The 15,903-nt window shown below is 38.4% G+C and overlaps 1 protein-coding gene across 1 annotated transcript; it reads left to right on the top strand.

The window, feature by feature from the left end:
• Positions 1-15,240: 15,240 nt before the first annotated feature.
• Positions 15,241-15,690, top strand: LOC142639554 (uncharacterized). The gene has a single exon (XM_075813715.1). The coding sequence runs from the start codon at positions 15,241-15,243 to the stop codon at positions 15,688-15,690; it is 450 nt and encodes a 149-aa protein (XP_075669830.1).
• The last annotated feature ends 213 nt before the right edge of the window (positions 15,691-15,903 follow it).

Genomic DNA, 15,903 nt, shown 5'->3' on the forward strand with positions numbered 1-15,903 from the left:
TTGTTCACTGTGCATTATCATGAAGATTGATAGTATTTGAATATCAAATTGAGTTAGCTATCTTAGAGCATAAGGTTTGATCCACTTGAATTTTCACACTTCAATTAGAAAGAAAGAAAAAAAAACAACAACAATTTTGATTTTCTTCAGATATTTTTAATGGTGGTTCTTTTTTTTTTTTTTTAAATTAGTTTTAATTTGTGGTGCTTTTGTAGTTGCCATTGGTGAATAATGTAAAAATAGATCCAATAGTTGTGCAAATTGATAGGCTCGATTTGGTTCTATAGGAGAACTCTGATATGGATGCATATAAGAGTCTGGTCAGGTATTGTTAGTTACTTGCTAACGTGCTTAATGTTATGTTGTTCTATATTAGAGTGAGATTCATTAGATTTTTAGTATGTTATGCTTACATTGTTTGTTAAAAATGATTTCAAGAGATGAATGCACCTTGCTTTGCCCAGTTGACATGATATAAATGTTGCTTCGTTTGCAATATATCAAGAAGTCTATATTACTTCTAGATATTTAGTAAAACAAACATTGAAGATTTCCCTTTTTTTGTGTTCAAGGAAAATTAGCAATTTGGAGGCTCTATGCCTGATATTTCTAAAATCTATGTGTCAAAAAATGTGTTATTGCTTTAGATTGAGAAGGAAGATGAGAGCTTTTCTCCTTTTGACTTTTATTTTAGTTAAATCATTTTTTTCTCTTCATTATTTTGTTTTGTATTTATATTGTATTTTTCTCTTGAGAAATTGGAATTTTAGTACATCTCATTTTCCTTATGTCAAAGGCTTCAACAAAATCTTGGCAAAAAAAAAAGGCTAAGTTGAAATTTATCAAGGAGTTTGCAGCTGGTAAGCAATATGAAATAGGCTACGGAAAAGAAGAGAAGTTTTGCTTCAAAATAGTTCCATCCATAGACACTCCATGGTGATGCAGGTAAGTGAATAAAAAAGTTCAGCATGTACTAAACAATTTTATTTTTTAATTAAATTTTTAACCTTTATTTTCAAACCCCATACTCCAATACTTCTCTATTCTTGCTATCTATGTATCTCATTTTCTCATGTTCTCTTGCATTATTAACCAGGACCTACATAGACTTTAAACCCAGAAAGCCATGAACATTTTCCAGGTCAGCCCCATTCTCAGCCTTTCGCTTGCCCCAAGGATAAATGTTATGTTAATGAAAAATTGCATTGATGCAATGCAAAACTGATTACTCAATGTCTCTGATATATTGAGAAATTCTTATAGAAAATTTAACTGCAATGTTTTTATGAATTAATAAAATGGTGCGACTTAATGCTATTAATTTTAACTTATGTTCAATATTCTACTTAACCTTTTTATATAGTAGCTTACAACAATATCTGCGCATCGTGTGGACCCTATACTAGTTATTAAAAAAAAAAAAGGTCTCAAATGAGGTGACTCATCAATATACCCTTTCATCAAATAGACCACCATTTCCAAATTGACAATACAAAATTCTAAGATTTCAGGAAGTGAGAATGACTCTAGTGAAAAATAGCATCTATTTACAATATGCGAGTTCAAAAGTAATGAACATATTATACAATTCTTCTTATAACCTAAAAGAAAAAAGATTGGACCATCTTTTCAGTATGCTTAGACAAATACTTAACCAGAAGTCCTGTGATTCCCAAGTGAAAGTATAAGTGTAAAAGTATCACAATACAATAAGAGGCAAGTTGGTGGCAAACCAACTGATCTTAGACTGGGCTTCATCTTCTACCATGTATTGATTCAGCTTCTGGACTGGTCAAGTTATGTATTGATTAATTTAAGATCCACTTGTTCTGTCTCTTGGGTTAAGTAATGAATTGTTCATTTAAACTTTGAACTAAATTCATATGACATTTATTTATTGCAATAATCAAATATCCACATTGAAAAATGCCAAACATCTGCATAGATTACAATGGTAGATGTGAGAATGATTTTACAAGTATTAAGTAGCAATGAAACCAAATTTGATATCGTTCTTGAACTAAGTTGTATTCAAGGGGGGAATTGAGAATGTAGCAAGAAGTAAAAGGAATGGAAATAAATATAAATTCAATGACATCTAATCACCCAAAACCAATGCTAATTATCAACACAAAAGGAATAGAGAGGCTAGGGGAAGATCATGGATCACCCAAGACAATGGCGGTGCCACGTTTAGTCCAGGGTGTTCCCAAGAACACCCTGACCTGAAAAAAAATTATATATAATAATTTAAAATTTTTTATTTGTTTACCCTTAAAAAAATTAGGAACACCCTCAAGCAAAATTAGGAACACCCTCAAATAAATTTTTATTTATATTTGTTCTACTTTCACACAAAAAAAAAGTCCCAAAAAAATTTTGAACTACAATTTGAAAAAAAAAAACTTTGTAATAGAGCAAGCCCACTAGGGAAAAAAAGCCCAACATTAAAATGAACAAATTACAAATGGTAGCAAACCCACGAATTATAGATGCAAACCCAATAGATTACAAATGGTAGCAAACCCAACAGATTACAAATGGTAGCAAACCCACGGATTCTCAAAAAAAAAAAAAAAACCAAAACCTAATATACGCGTCCGATTGATCAAGTTAGAAACCTAACCTAAAGAAAAAAAACCTCATCAGCCATCAATGACAACAACCAACAAATGGCGCGAGCTCTAGAACACATCGGTCATTAGTGGTCGGGCCTTAAACTCGAGCTTTAGAGCACATCAGGCATCGGAGATTAGAGATCGGTCCAATCGAATTGGAGATCGGTCACGCATCGACGTGCTGTCCGACGGCGCCGCTCCTTAGCTTAGACTCAGGCCTCCTTGCTCCCTCAACCTCAAGGTATTTCATCTTTTTCTCTCTTTAGTCTCTTACATATAAGATTAATGGGTATGAGTTTCTCTCTTAGACTCTCTGTCTCTCTCTCTCTCTCTTTATCTGAAGACTTAAAAGCAAATGAGAGTCTCTCTCTTTTTGAGACTTTATCTGATTGCTTAGCTTTACCTTATCACTTTATTAATATTTGCCCCTATTTTTGGCATTATCCGTTGGTGTTGGTGATTGTTGGTGAGATACAATTAATCATCTTTTAGTGTATTGTAATTTGTGATTATGAATTTATCTTATTAGTTCTTGTGATTGGGGGCCATGGGGCTTGTTTGTTGAGTAGGGGGTAGATGGGGGCATAGGGTCGGGTTGGGATATTTGAATTGGGGGACGTAAATGCACATGAGGTGTGTGCTAGTGCAACTAATAAATAATAATTTAATTAACCAATAATTAATTGGGGCAGCAACTAATAAACAATAATTAATAATTTAATTAATCAATACATTATAAAAGACAAACAAATTAAATTATGTTAAGCTAAAAAACACTTAATAATTTTACAATTAATGAAACAATAATATAACAAATTATAGTTTATAAAAGACAAATAAATTAATGAAACAACTAAACAACAATAATTAATAATTTTATTAATATTTCAAATGAACTTATAGTTTATTGTTTATTATTTTGCTAGAATTATGGACAAATATTTGATAAGAAAACCACGTACCCAAGATTCATCTTCTATGCAAGATTCATCTTCATCTTCTAAGCAAATTCGTGTTGACTTTAACTTAGAAAATCTTCCTTCAGATCCTGAGCTACGAGAAAAAATATCATCTTGATGTGATTTTGATAGGTACGGGGTATAGCTTTGAGTTTCTTTGAAGTTCCAATAGTCAATCGAAGTAGAGGCTTTTGTGTGGTATGGAAGAATCATTAGGATCTAGTAATAATTTCAGCCAATAAGAATTTTATTTATACCTATCCAAGGAAAGAAAGAGGAACACTGATTTTTGCCACCTTTGTGTATGGAGATCTAGAAAATTCAAAATGAATGAATTTGTGGGAAAACATTATCAACTAATGTCATGGAATTAGGGGTATTGGCTATATGTTGGAGATTTCAATTAGGTTCTTAATTTAAAAGATAAACTTTCATAGAAGATGTCTAATGTGCAAGGTATGGAGAAGTTTGCTGAGTGCATTGAGCAAGCAGGTTTGGTTGATTCACCCAGGAAGGCGGGGTGAGGATTGTGCTTAGGAAAGGTTAGATAGGGTTTTTATTTATCATGAATGTCTAGAAGCTTTTCCGAATTTGGTGACTGTTTCCCCACTACTAATCTCGGATCATACTTCTCTTTGTGTTGACACTAATAGCTGCATGTTTATGCTAAAATGCCATTCCGGTTTGAAGCTGTGGCTTACTCACACATAGTACAAGGAAATTATCCAATTAGCTTGGAAGGAAGAGATAAGGGGTACAAGCTCTGATAGTTTGGAATAGAGCTGGGAAAGGTAGAAATGAATATTAATCTTTTGAGGGAGGAGTCAAATAGGCTGCAGAAAAGGATAAGGACAATGGATGACATTGAGAATGATAGAAGGCATAGAATGCACTTGGAAATTTTAATGAAAGGGAACAAATTAGATATGCTCAAAAAGTTCGATGTAATTGGTTTTTTGTTATGGGGATAGGAGTACAAATTTTTTATGAACTTCAGTAAGGAAGAGAAGTGTCTCCAATAGGATCACTTGAAATAAATCAAGTGAAGGAAAGTTGCTGGAAGATATGAACTGTTTAGTCATTTTCAAGGGATGTTTGCCTAAACAGATTCTGAGGGAGTACAAGAAATTGTTGGCCAGCTACAAGACTTATCATTTCCTGTTTTGTCAAGGGATCTAAGAAAGTTTTTAGTTCATCCTTTCATGGCAGAAGAAGTGGTTGAGGCTGTCAAGCAATTGGATCCTTGGAAGGCTCCTGGTGCAGATGGTATCCCAAATCTATTTTGCCAAAGCTTTTGGAGTATAACAGGTATCTCTGTTGTTAATGTTGTCCTCTCTTTTCTTAATCAAGGCCATTTCTTAAGAAAATTAAATGCTTGTTCTTAAAGTCAGTGTTCCTGAGTCAGCCAATGACTTTATGCCTATTAGCCCCTGCAACATTATTAACAAAATCATGTCTAAGATCATGGTGAAGGGTCTTAACTCTTAAATCTATCTTAGACTAACTTCTTACCCTTTTTCAAATTGCCTTTGTAAAAGGCAGATTATCACTGATAATTTGTTTCTGGCTCATGAATTTGTTTGAAAAGATTAGGAAAACTAAAAGGGGTAACAGGTGGCTTGCTTCTTCTAAAATTGATATGAATAAGGCTTATGACCGTTTAAGTTGGCATTTCCTTTATTCAGTGATGTTAATGATGGGATTTAGTTCTCATTAGATTAAACTAGTAGAACAGTGAGTTATTATTACTTTCTCTTATCAGATGATTTTTAATGGCTCACCCTCCCACCTTTTTCCTACGTTCTAGTTTAAGACAAGGAGATCCATTTTCACCTTATCTTTAAATTTTTTATGGAAATGTTTTATGTCTTGTTTCATTAAAGGCTCAATATTTTTGCAAGATCAGGGGTATTTAAGTTGGCAAGGGAATTGGAGCCTATTTATCATCTTTTGTTGGCAAATGATAATGTCTTATTTTTTGAACAGGGTGGTAAGAGTGTTTACAGTAGTTTCGTTCGTTGTCAGGTCAGGTGACTAATCCAAACAAATTTGAATAAATTTTTAGTTCCAATTGTCCTTGATATGAACTCCACCAACAATTGTGATGAAACCCGATAACAATGATGGTTTAGAACCCCAAGATCGTGTAGACAAGATTTGTTGAGCCTTGACCCATCATCTAATTAGATGAAAAACCAAGACTACGATGGATTGAAAACGACACACCAAGAATTCTTAAGAAACTCTCAAGAATCAAGGTGATAAGTTTGGTTGTTTGAACGACACAAAATTAAGTTGATAAGTTCAAGAGTTCTTTTAAGAACCAAGAGGAACACAAGACCTCACAAGGAGAATAATTTTTCTGAAAACCAAAAGTTGATTTTTAAAATTCGTATTACCCATTTATATACCTGGAACAACCCTCCAAGAATAGGCAAAGTCATAATTACAGCTTTAAAAACAGCACAAAAATTAACCTAAATAAGTTCCCACGTTTTTGGATTCTTGGACTTTTAAAGGCAGTCAAACATAGCTAAATGACTAGATTTAATGTATTTTAACACCCTTTAATGGTCAGACCATAGTGGGTGCGAATTTACATGCTAATTAGCCTCTTCAATTGCTTTGATGACATGGACTAAGCCTTGATTATTATCTGAGCCCATCTTGGTCTTTTAAGAATCAGCCCAATTCTTTTGGACTAGCCCATTTAGTGCTTCCTTGAAACGTTTGGCTCTAAGTCTTGTAATTGGGCCACTAGGAAGTGACAAAGGGTCATGTGCAAATTCAACTCCATTTCCACATGTATGATCAGCATGACCAGCTCCTTGATTTGCATCAGTCCTGACTCGGTTGAAGATATTGTATTGGAGCACTTCAGGGTTAAAGAGGCAGTGATACCCTCTATGTATTTGAAGTTTAGCTTGAATTTTCTAGAGAAGAAGTCAATATCATTTAGACGTATTGTTGATAAAATTTCTCCTATGCTCCAGGGCTGGAAAGTAGTGGATAGGAATATATGTTTTTTTGTTTCTTTCTGGGGTCATGATGAGAGTGAAAGGAAAATTACTCTGTGCTTCAAAATGGGATGGTGGTATGGGTTGCACATGCAGCAGCATGAGTCTTACGAATAAGGCCATGCTACATGCTTGCTAAATAGTTTTGGAGCATAGTGAATAATCCAAATGAACTAATGTCTCAAGTCTTGAGGGCTAAATATTGTAACAATCTATATTTACATTCATGTCTAAGGCTTCTGATTCTTAGGGATGGAGAGGTATTCTTTCTTGCAGAAATATAATTCTAACAGAAGCCAAATGGTTTGTGGAGTACGTGATAGGTCTATAAGATCTGATCATAGCCCCTTTTAGTTTGATATGAAGGAAGGGATGGCTTGGAATTATTTAAACTCTGCTAGATGTGGCTGACCTTACTGATCAGAGGACTGCCAAATGGAATGCAGACCTTGTCAAAAAATTGTATGACTATGAAGTAGCTATGGAGATTGTTAGCATCCCATTATCAAGACAACGTATAAAGGATAAGCTTATTTGGCCCCAAGGGATATCACTTGATAAAATCTCTAGGTGTGGTTGAAAATAATAAGGTCAGTTCAGTTCTACTATTGGTCTATTTTAATTTTTATGGCATATACCCATCCATTTTAAGATTTTGATATTTTTATGGAAAATTAGCTTGTGGTGGCCCACTTGAAAGAAAAAAATTATCAATTTAATTTTTTAATAATTTGATAGCTTCTGAATGGATTGGATCTCTAATTAATTACCTAAGCTAGGTTGGAAGATAACGGAGGAGGGGGATTTAAAACTCTACGCATCTCTTTGAAAACACCAAAAAGTACCACTTAAACTACATATCTCTTGGCACCTCTCCCTTAAAATTAAATGCATATGGAACATGACATCTCAATTTTATCTCTAATATAATAATTTACACCTTAGTTCCTTTAAATTATCTTAAGGGGGAACCCTTTAAATTGAAAATTAGATTCGTCCAGGTTAATAAGTGCCTCAAAATTTTATGACTAAGTGTCCGTTTGGATAGAACTTATTGCTGAAAACTGAAAACACTGTAGCAAAATAATTTTTAAAAGTGTGAATAGTGCCGTGGGACCCATTTTTAATGAAAAAGTTGCTGAAAAGTGAAATTTGTGGGTCCATGAACAGTGTACGGATGCACTGTTCATGAGGAATTAGTCAACAACTACGGCTTGCAAAAAAAAAAAAAAAAAAACGCTGAAACGCAGCTGGAATAAGTTGAATCCAAACGCCCTCTAAATGTGTACTTTACGTTAGTAGGTTAACGTATAGACAATACATATTTTAGTCACTCTATTATGAATACATTCATAACATAATTTAGTCACTCTATTATGAATACATTCATACCTGGCATCGCCGCAAACACATGGGGTCCCTCAGCAAAAGGATGCAGTACTCGTGGGGCGTGAGCAACCAGGGGAGGCACTCGCAAGTTCAAAGGCTGAGCAGATGGTGGGGACAGATATGTATGAGAATGGTTTGCGCAATAACAAGTTATGTCATTCGAAGACAAGTGATAACTACAAACTCCCATGGCTCTAGTGCAGACGCTACAAATTTCGGACAGAGTGACATTGTCAGAAGACTGTGAATGAAGTGTGACGTTCACTAATGTAGGTGAACAAATTCCAGTGGCGAAGTCTTCTCTCACAATGGTACTCATATCATAAAGGCGGTAGCTGACGTTTCTATCATCCATGGTTGTATTTGTTAGAAATACTGAATTGAATAGTATTGTATTTCTCAAGTAAAATAATATACATGAGTGCCTTTATATAGGAGGCATATGAGTGCTGTACAAGTAAATATGAGTGTAGTACAAGTAGTACAAAGGTGCATAAGTAGTACAGTGTGCAGTACAAGTAAGTGATCTAAATGGGCCAAGCCCACATATGAGTGTACGTTAACAGCCCCCCTCAAACTCAAGGTGGATGTGAGACCAACTTGAGGTTGTCAACCAAATCACGAAGGCGTCCCTTAGGATGGGACTTGGTGAAGATATCTGCAAGTTGATCTTTGGAGGAGACAGAGAAGAGCTTGAGAGCACCATGAACAAGATGATAACGGATAAAATGACAATCAATCTCAATATGTTTAGTCCGTTCATGGAAGACATCATTATGAGCAATGTGAATGGCACTCTGATTATCACAATAAAGAGGTGTAGCAGAGGATGTAGACACACTTAAGTCTGTAAGAAGCCTTCGTAACCAAAGAAGCTCAGATGTGGTATCAAAGAAGAGCACGATATTCTCGCTTCGCGCGGAGCGGGCCACAAAGGTTTGTTTCTTACTTCGCCAAGAAATCAAGGAAGAGCCAAGTAGAAAACAATAGCCGGTGGTGGATCTACGATCGTGGGATCTCCCGCTCTAATCGGCATCGAGAATGCACGAAGTACAAGAGGAGATTGAGTGAGTAGAAAAGGCCATGGAAGAGAGTGCCCTTCGGGTAACGAAGAATGCGCAGAACGACGGCATAGTGAGTTGACTGTGGAGCGTACAACATGCGGCTCCGATGAACGGCATAAGAAATGTCCGGACGAGTGAGCGTGAGATAAACTAGGCGCCAACTAATTGTACGTAAAGAGAAGGATTAGACAATGGTTTCCCCCCGAGGGAGTCGGATGCGCATTAAGCTCAACGGGGTGTCACCGGTTTTGCTGTCGGTGAGTCCAAGCACGGGACAAAAAGATCGAAGCATACTTGGCTTGAGTAATATAAAGACCATCCGAGGAACGAGTGATTTCAAGCCCCAAGAAATAGCTAAGATGTCCAAGATCTTTCATCTCAAACTCGCCGACTAAGAAAATCCTTGAGTTCTTGTATGCCACTAAGGTCATCACCGCTATGATCATATCATCCACATAGAGGAGAAGTAGAATGGTGCCTTTATCGGTACGACGAAGAAATAAGGCAAGCATCATAAGGACTGGCAAAGGTAACCCAAGCGAGAAATAGTAGAGCTAAATTTTGCAAACTGTGCTCGAGGAGCTTGTTTAAGACCATACAATGCTCGGCGAAGGCGACAAACCTTGTTGGAGTCAATGGAGAGACCTGGAGGAGGTTGCATGTAAACTTCTTCACTCAAGTCCCCATTAAGGAATGCATTTTTAACATCCATCTGAAAAAGATCCCATTTTCTAGCGGCAGCAACAGCCAGGAGGGCACGAACAGATGAGATGCGGGCAACTGGCGCAAAGGTCTCTTCATAATCAATCCCATACTCCTGTGTAAAACCTTTTGCAACAAGGCGAGCCTTATAGCGCTCAATGGACCCATCTGAGCGAGTCTTAATCTTGTAGATCCACTTACAACCAACCACGATCGTCAGTGAGGGAGAGAACTAAGTCCCAAGTATGGTTTTTGGTTAATGCATCAATTTCTCTTTCATTGCAACTGCCAGAAAGGGTCAGTGGCGGCCTCACGATAGGTTTGAGGCTCGTGGAGTGTAGCAAGTGCAGTGTAACAATGGTAATCAAGTACATGTGTAGGATTGGATCTTACCGGGTTGAGTGACGAGGTGGAATGTCTTGTGGAGGTGGAAGGTCTTGTGGAGGATCTTCGTGCGAGCAGAGCGGGGAGCGGGGGACCTAGGCTCGAGTTGGGATAGCTCGTCATCAATCTCGCTCATCTTCGACCCGGCCAGAAGAGACCTGAAAAGGACCCGGTGTTTGTATAGAAAAGTCTAAAGGAGGATCAATAGGAGTTGGAGAAGGAACATGAGACTCCTCTGGAAAGACTTCAAGTACAGATGAGGTAGTGAGGGAAGAACGAAAATGAGAGAGTTCAACAAATAAGCGGTGTTCCCAGAAGACAACATTACGAGAAACACGAAGGCGATGAGAGACAGGATCATAACAGCGATACCCTTTTTGTGTTTCGCCATAACCAAGGAAACAGCAAAGTCTAGATCGAGGCTCAAGTTTGTTGTGCTCATGAGACTGAAGAAGAACGAAGCAAGCAGACCCAAGAAGAACGAAGCAAGCAGACCCAAAAGAGCGAAGGTGATGATAGTCAGGGGGTGACCCAAAGAGGCGCTCATACGGAGTTTGATTATGGATGACAGTGCTTGGAATGCGGTTAATGGTGTGAACAGCATGAAGAAGAGCGGCTTCACCCCGTAATGGAGGAGGAACCTTGGCGAAAGAAGAAGAGTACGAACGGTGTCAAGAATATGACGAAGTTTACGTTCGGCTCGACCATTTCTTGAGAGGTACTCGGACAAGTTAGATGATGTACAAGTACATAGGAGTGTAACGAGCTTGAAAAGCATATTGAGTGTATTCAAGAGCATTATCGCACGAAATATTTTAATTCTTTTGGAGAATTGGGTTTCAACCATTTTTGCAAAGTTACCGTATATTGGCAAAATTTCGAACGAGATTTCATAGGAAATATCCAACTATAACGAGAATAATCATCGATGAAAACAACAAAATATCGAGATCCACCAATACTAGCAACGGAGAAGGTCCCCAAACATCGAATGAATTAACTCAAAGATACTATTAGAAATAGAATCACTATTATTAAAAGGTAAAGTGGCCGTTTTCCTAGCGGCATGAAGTACAATCAAAATTGTCTTTGGACACGTAACCTATGACGTACCCAGAAGCTTAAGCTGTTGTACCCGAGAAGAGGGTGCATGACCAAGACGAGAGTGCCAAAGTGAGAGAGAAGGTAGGAAGACACCGCGACGACGGCGGCGGCGAAGAATGCAACTCGGAGCAACGGGTGGAAGATGAAGATTATCCACCGGAAACATACGCCCAACTCTAGGGGCCGGTCCCAAGCTCTTGCCCCGTCCTCGGATCCTGCACAATACACCCGAATAGTAAAAAATAAGGCGATAACCTAGTTCAGCTAATTGTCCTACGAACACAAATTATAGGATAGGTCGTGAACATGGTAGACCCCAGAAATCGAGAGGTTGGAGGTTGAAACAAAACCAAGACTATTCCCATGCATGGTGGAACCATCGGCTATGTGAATATTGAGGGGATGTGGAGCAGATTAAGTTTGGAGAATAAGGACGAGTGATGTGTCATGTGATTGCAACGGGCGAGTCAAAAAGCCAAGTTTGAGACTTACGGTAAAGGCGAGAGCAAAGTGGAAAGAGATGCATTACCGGCCATACGAACGAGCTATGATCTCCCGTAGGTCAAGTAGGTGAGAGGTTGATAGTGGATCCAAGATCGGGACTCGGCCGAAATGGGAGGCATTGGCGGAGTAGACTCGGTGTTAGCAAGCTGCGGCGGTAGATTTGTTGCGACGGTAACAAGTCTCAATAGTGTGGCTGGGCGCTTGCAATAGTTGCGAACTTTTTATTGGTACGTCTGCGACGATTGCTGGAGCCAGAAGAATCACCTGCATGCTGAGGTTGCTCTATGGAAGGAGTAAGGGCCAGAACATTAAACTTATCCTGGGCTCGAAGAGTTGCAATGAAAGCTTCTTCTCTGACTAACTCATTCACAGCAGTATCAAGAGATGGAGGAGGACAACGATTCAGAAGCTGACCTCGAATGGGCTCATAGTCCTTGTGGAGTGACATCGGGAACTCATGAGACGAAATTCATCTCTAATAGCAAGCATATTGTTGGGCATCTTTTGAGCATGCCCAAGTTGGATCGGAAAAGGTCAATTTGGTCCCAAATGAAGCGAAGGCGATCATAGTAGTCATTGATGGACCGCCCGGTTCTTGCCGAGTTGATGCAATTCAACCACTAACCGATATTTCATGGATCCGTGAGTGGTAGAATATCTTTTGGCCAACATATCCCATGCCGATTTCGCATCATCAAAGCCGCCAAAGCAAATTGGAGATGGAGGGAATGGAAGTATTTCGAATCCATGTGAGGATCATGTGATTGTGACTATCCCATTCAATCATGCGATCGAGAAAAGCAAGATCTTCTTCACTTGCCCCCTTCACAGAATAGTGATTACACCGGTGCAATAATGCCGAGCATGCGACCCTTAAGGAAGCTACAGCTCGAGACCAAGATAAGTAATTCCTAGTCCCCTCCAATACAGTATTGATGGGACGAGGAAGAAAAACATCCTTTTTATCCATTTAGAGACACAATATGCAAAAACAGACTGCAAAAATGAAATCTACGCGAAAAACTGAGTAAGGAGAACCTGGCCCGAAAAAGTCAACTCCAGAAAAGTCAACGGTCAAAGTCAACAGTCAACGGTCCAAGTCAACGGTCAACGGTCAAAGGTGACATCAGCAGCGCGCTGGAAGGTGACGTCAGCGATGACGTGGCAGGCTGACGTGTCTAGGGCTGACGTCAGCAGGACGGACCTGGCGCGTGAGGAGCGTGGCAGCGCGTGGCGGCTCAGATCGGCGCGTGGAGGCGCGTGGGCGCGTGGAGGCGCGTGGGCGCGTGACCTTTAGGGCAGAACCTTTGGGCGGCGCGTGAGGGCGCGTGGAAGCTCCAATGACTGTAAGGTTTTCACTAGCAGGCAGATCGGAGCAAGAGGATCTTTGTGGTACCTGCAGAAAATTTTTTGGAGCAATATTCACGGTGGTGCGAAAAGGAGTGGTCTTTGCAATGTTCGAACTCCCCAACGGCATGGCGGGTCGGAACCCGAGGACGATGTCCGGAAGACTCGAAGGTTCAACGGCGAAAGGCTGTGGCGATTGTTGTGACAATGAAGCAATATGAAGAATGGAGTTACACCAATAAAGACAAGATCTGCGAAGAAAAGGTCTGTAAAGTGGCTACGATACCATGTTAGAAATGCGAATTGAATAGTATTGTATTTCTCAAGTAAAATAATATACATGAGTGCCTTTATATAGGAGCGTATGAGTCATTTGACAAGAGTAAATAAGAGTGCGATGTACAAGTAAATATGAGTGCAGTACAAGTAGTACAGTGTGCAGTACAAGTAAGTGATCTAAATGGGCCAAGCCCACATATGAGTGTACGTTAACATTATTATTGCAGACATTTTTCTCACAGGTGAGTTGTAGTCGAGGATTGCCACACGCATCAGGCTTGGCAGCTCGCCAGAAACCCACATTGCAGTTTGAGTACGAAGCAGCAGAGGCACATAAAGACACTGGAAAGTACTCTATGGCAACCAAGGTTGTCAAAAACAAAGAAACAAGAAAAGTAGAGCGTGAGAAAATAATGTGGGAAGTCATTGTGGTGGTGAGATTATCGACGAATGATGACTTGAACTTGGTTTTCTTTTAGCTTGGAAAGAGAAAGTAATCAGTGACTGACGGTAATGGAAGATGACTCGAAGTCAAATTAAGGAGGTGGTAGACTTGTGTCGAACCATTTTTCCATAGTTACGTTACTTCATGCGAAAATCATGCACAAAAAACAAAAAATCTAGGGTTTGTTGCTTACAGCAAATCAAACCTTGACTTCAAAATTTTACTACATTAAATGCTAAACTTTATAAATCATGCTGAATGAGCCTTGTATAGATTGAGGGCTAAGACAGTAAATTTATTTAAGTAGAGTCTCTTTTATTTAAATGTCATTTATTAAATGTATTTAATACTAATCAAATTAAAGTTAATTTGATGACTTAATAATAAACAAATCAGTTTTAATTTCATAAATTAAAAGTAAAAAGTAGGATACAATTTATTATTATTTTATATAGAAAAATTAAATATCATAGTTTAAGCATACAATTTTACAAATATAAATATAAATTTATTATTATTATTTTGAAATGGAAGTTTATTTTACAACGGATATATAAGGCAATGCATGGTTGAATAAAATTGTAATTTAATTTTCAATTTCAATTTTGCTTTTAATAGAAATATAGAAATCACCTATCAAAAAAAAATATATAATAGAAATCATTTATTGTGTAACCATGTGAGCGATTAGATAGCTAATGTTGAGAATCTGCTAGGTAGAATATTGATTCAACATATTTATAATATTTATTAAAAAAAACAATTTACGGTTCCTATTGGTCTAATATTGTGGAGGCGTTATTAAAGGTGGGAAATATTGTACAACAATTTTTTCAATACCCAATTATTATCATAAGATTATTGATTATACATACATATATATATATATATATATATTTTTTTTTTTTTTAAACAGGGACCTTCAACCGGTATGGGAGAAGATTTGGAAGCTTCACGTTCCAAACAAAGTAAAAAGTGTTTGCCTGGCGAGCATGTCAAAACATTCTGCCTACTTATGAGAATTTGCGGCAACGAAGGATAATGGAAGAGGATACTTGCACAATCTGCCATCGGTTTCCAGAAACAGCAATACATGCTTTGTGGGAGTGTGGAGCAGCTCAAGATGTGTGGGCTGGATGTCCAAACTGAATTCTGCAGAAGGGCCTCACTAATCAAGGTGATGTGTTACAATTATTTACACATCTGATGCACAAGCTTGCCAAGGATGATCTCGAGTTTTTTCTGGTGCAAGGTTGGTTAATTTGGAACCAACGTAACCTGATTTTGCATGGAGGAAATATGCAAGAGCCTGGCAGACTTAATGCGAGAGCAAGCAGCTTTTTAGCTGAGTATAAAGGCGCACAAACTCAGCTAGCGGTGCAGGTGTCTAATGTTCAGGCATAGGTCTGGCATCCACCAGTGGGAACTATGTATAAACTCAACTTTGACGCAGCGGTGTTTGAAGATATGACAGCTTTAGGTATAGGTGTGATAATTCGAAATGACAGGGGGCGAGTCATGGTAGCTTCGTCATCAAAGAGTCATGCAGTAGTAGACAACGAGGAGGCAGAGGTATTGGTGTGTAGAAAAGCTCTAGAATTTGTAGTGGATGCTGGTTTTTCTGAACTGATTGTGGAAGGCGGCAATGCAAATGTTATGCACTCCATCAGATCAGATTGGGTAGATTTGTCTCGCCTGGGAAATCTCTATGATGATATTCGATGTTTGGCTGCTTGCTTGCGACGTGTGGACTTTCATAGCATTAGACATTGTGCAAATGGTGTAGCACACTCTTTAGCTCGTTATGCTAGGAATCTTAGTGAGGATATTGTCTGGCTAGAAGATTCACCGCCTCCAGCTTTAGAGGCTTTGTTTTAGAGGCTTTGTATTTGGACTCTCTCTCTATTTCTAATTGAATGAAATTGGCTATGCTTTCAAAAAAAATAGGGACCTTCAACCATGACTATCTAATATTTTTAAACCTTCAAAACTTGTTAGGCAACGTTTTTATTCTTTCTACCCCATCCTCACCCATGACCACAACACCAAATCAGCCAAAACAACAAATCAACTAAATCGACCAAAATATCC

This window comes from Castanea sativa, chromosome 6 (assembly GCF_040712315.1).
Source record: "Castanea sativa cultivar Marrone di Chiusa Pesio chromosome 6, ASM4071231v1".
NCBI lineage: Eukaryota > Viridiplantae > Streptophyta > Magnoliopsida > Fagales > Fagaceae > Castanea > Castanea sativa.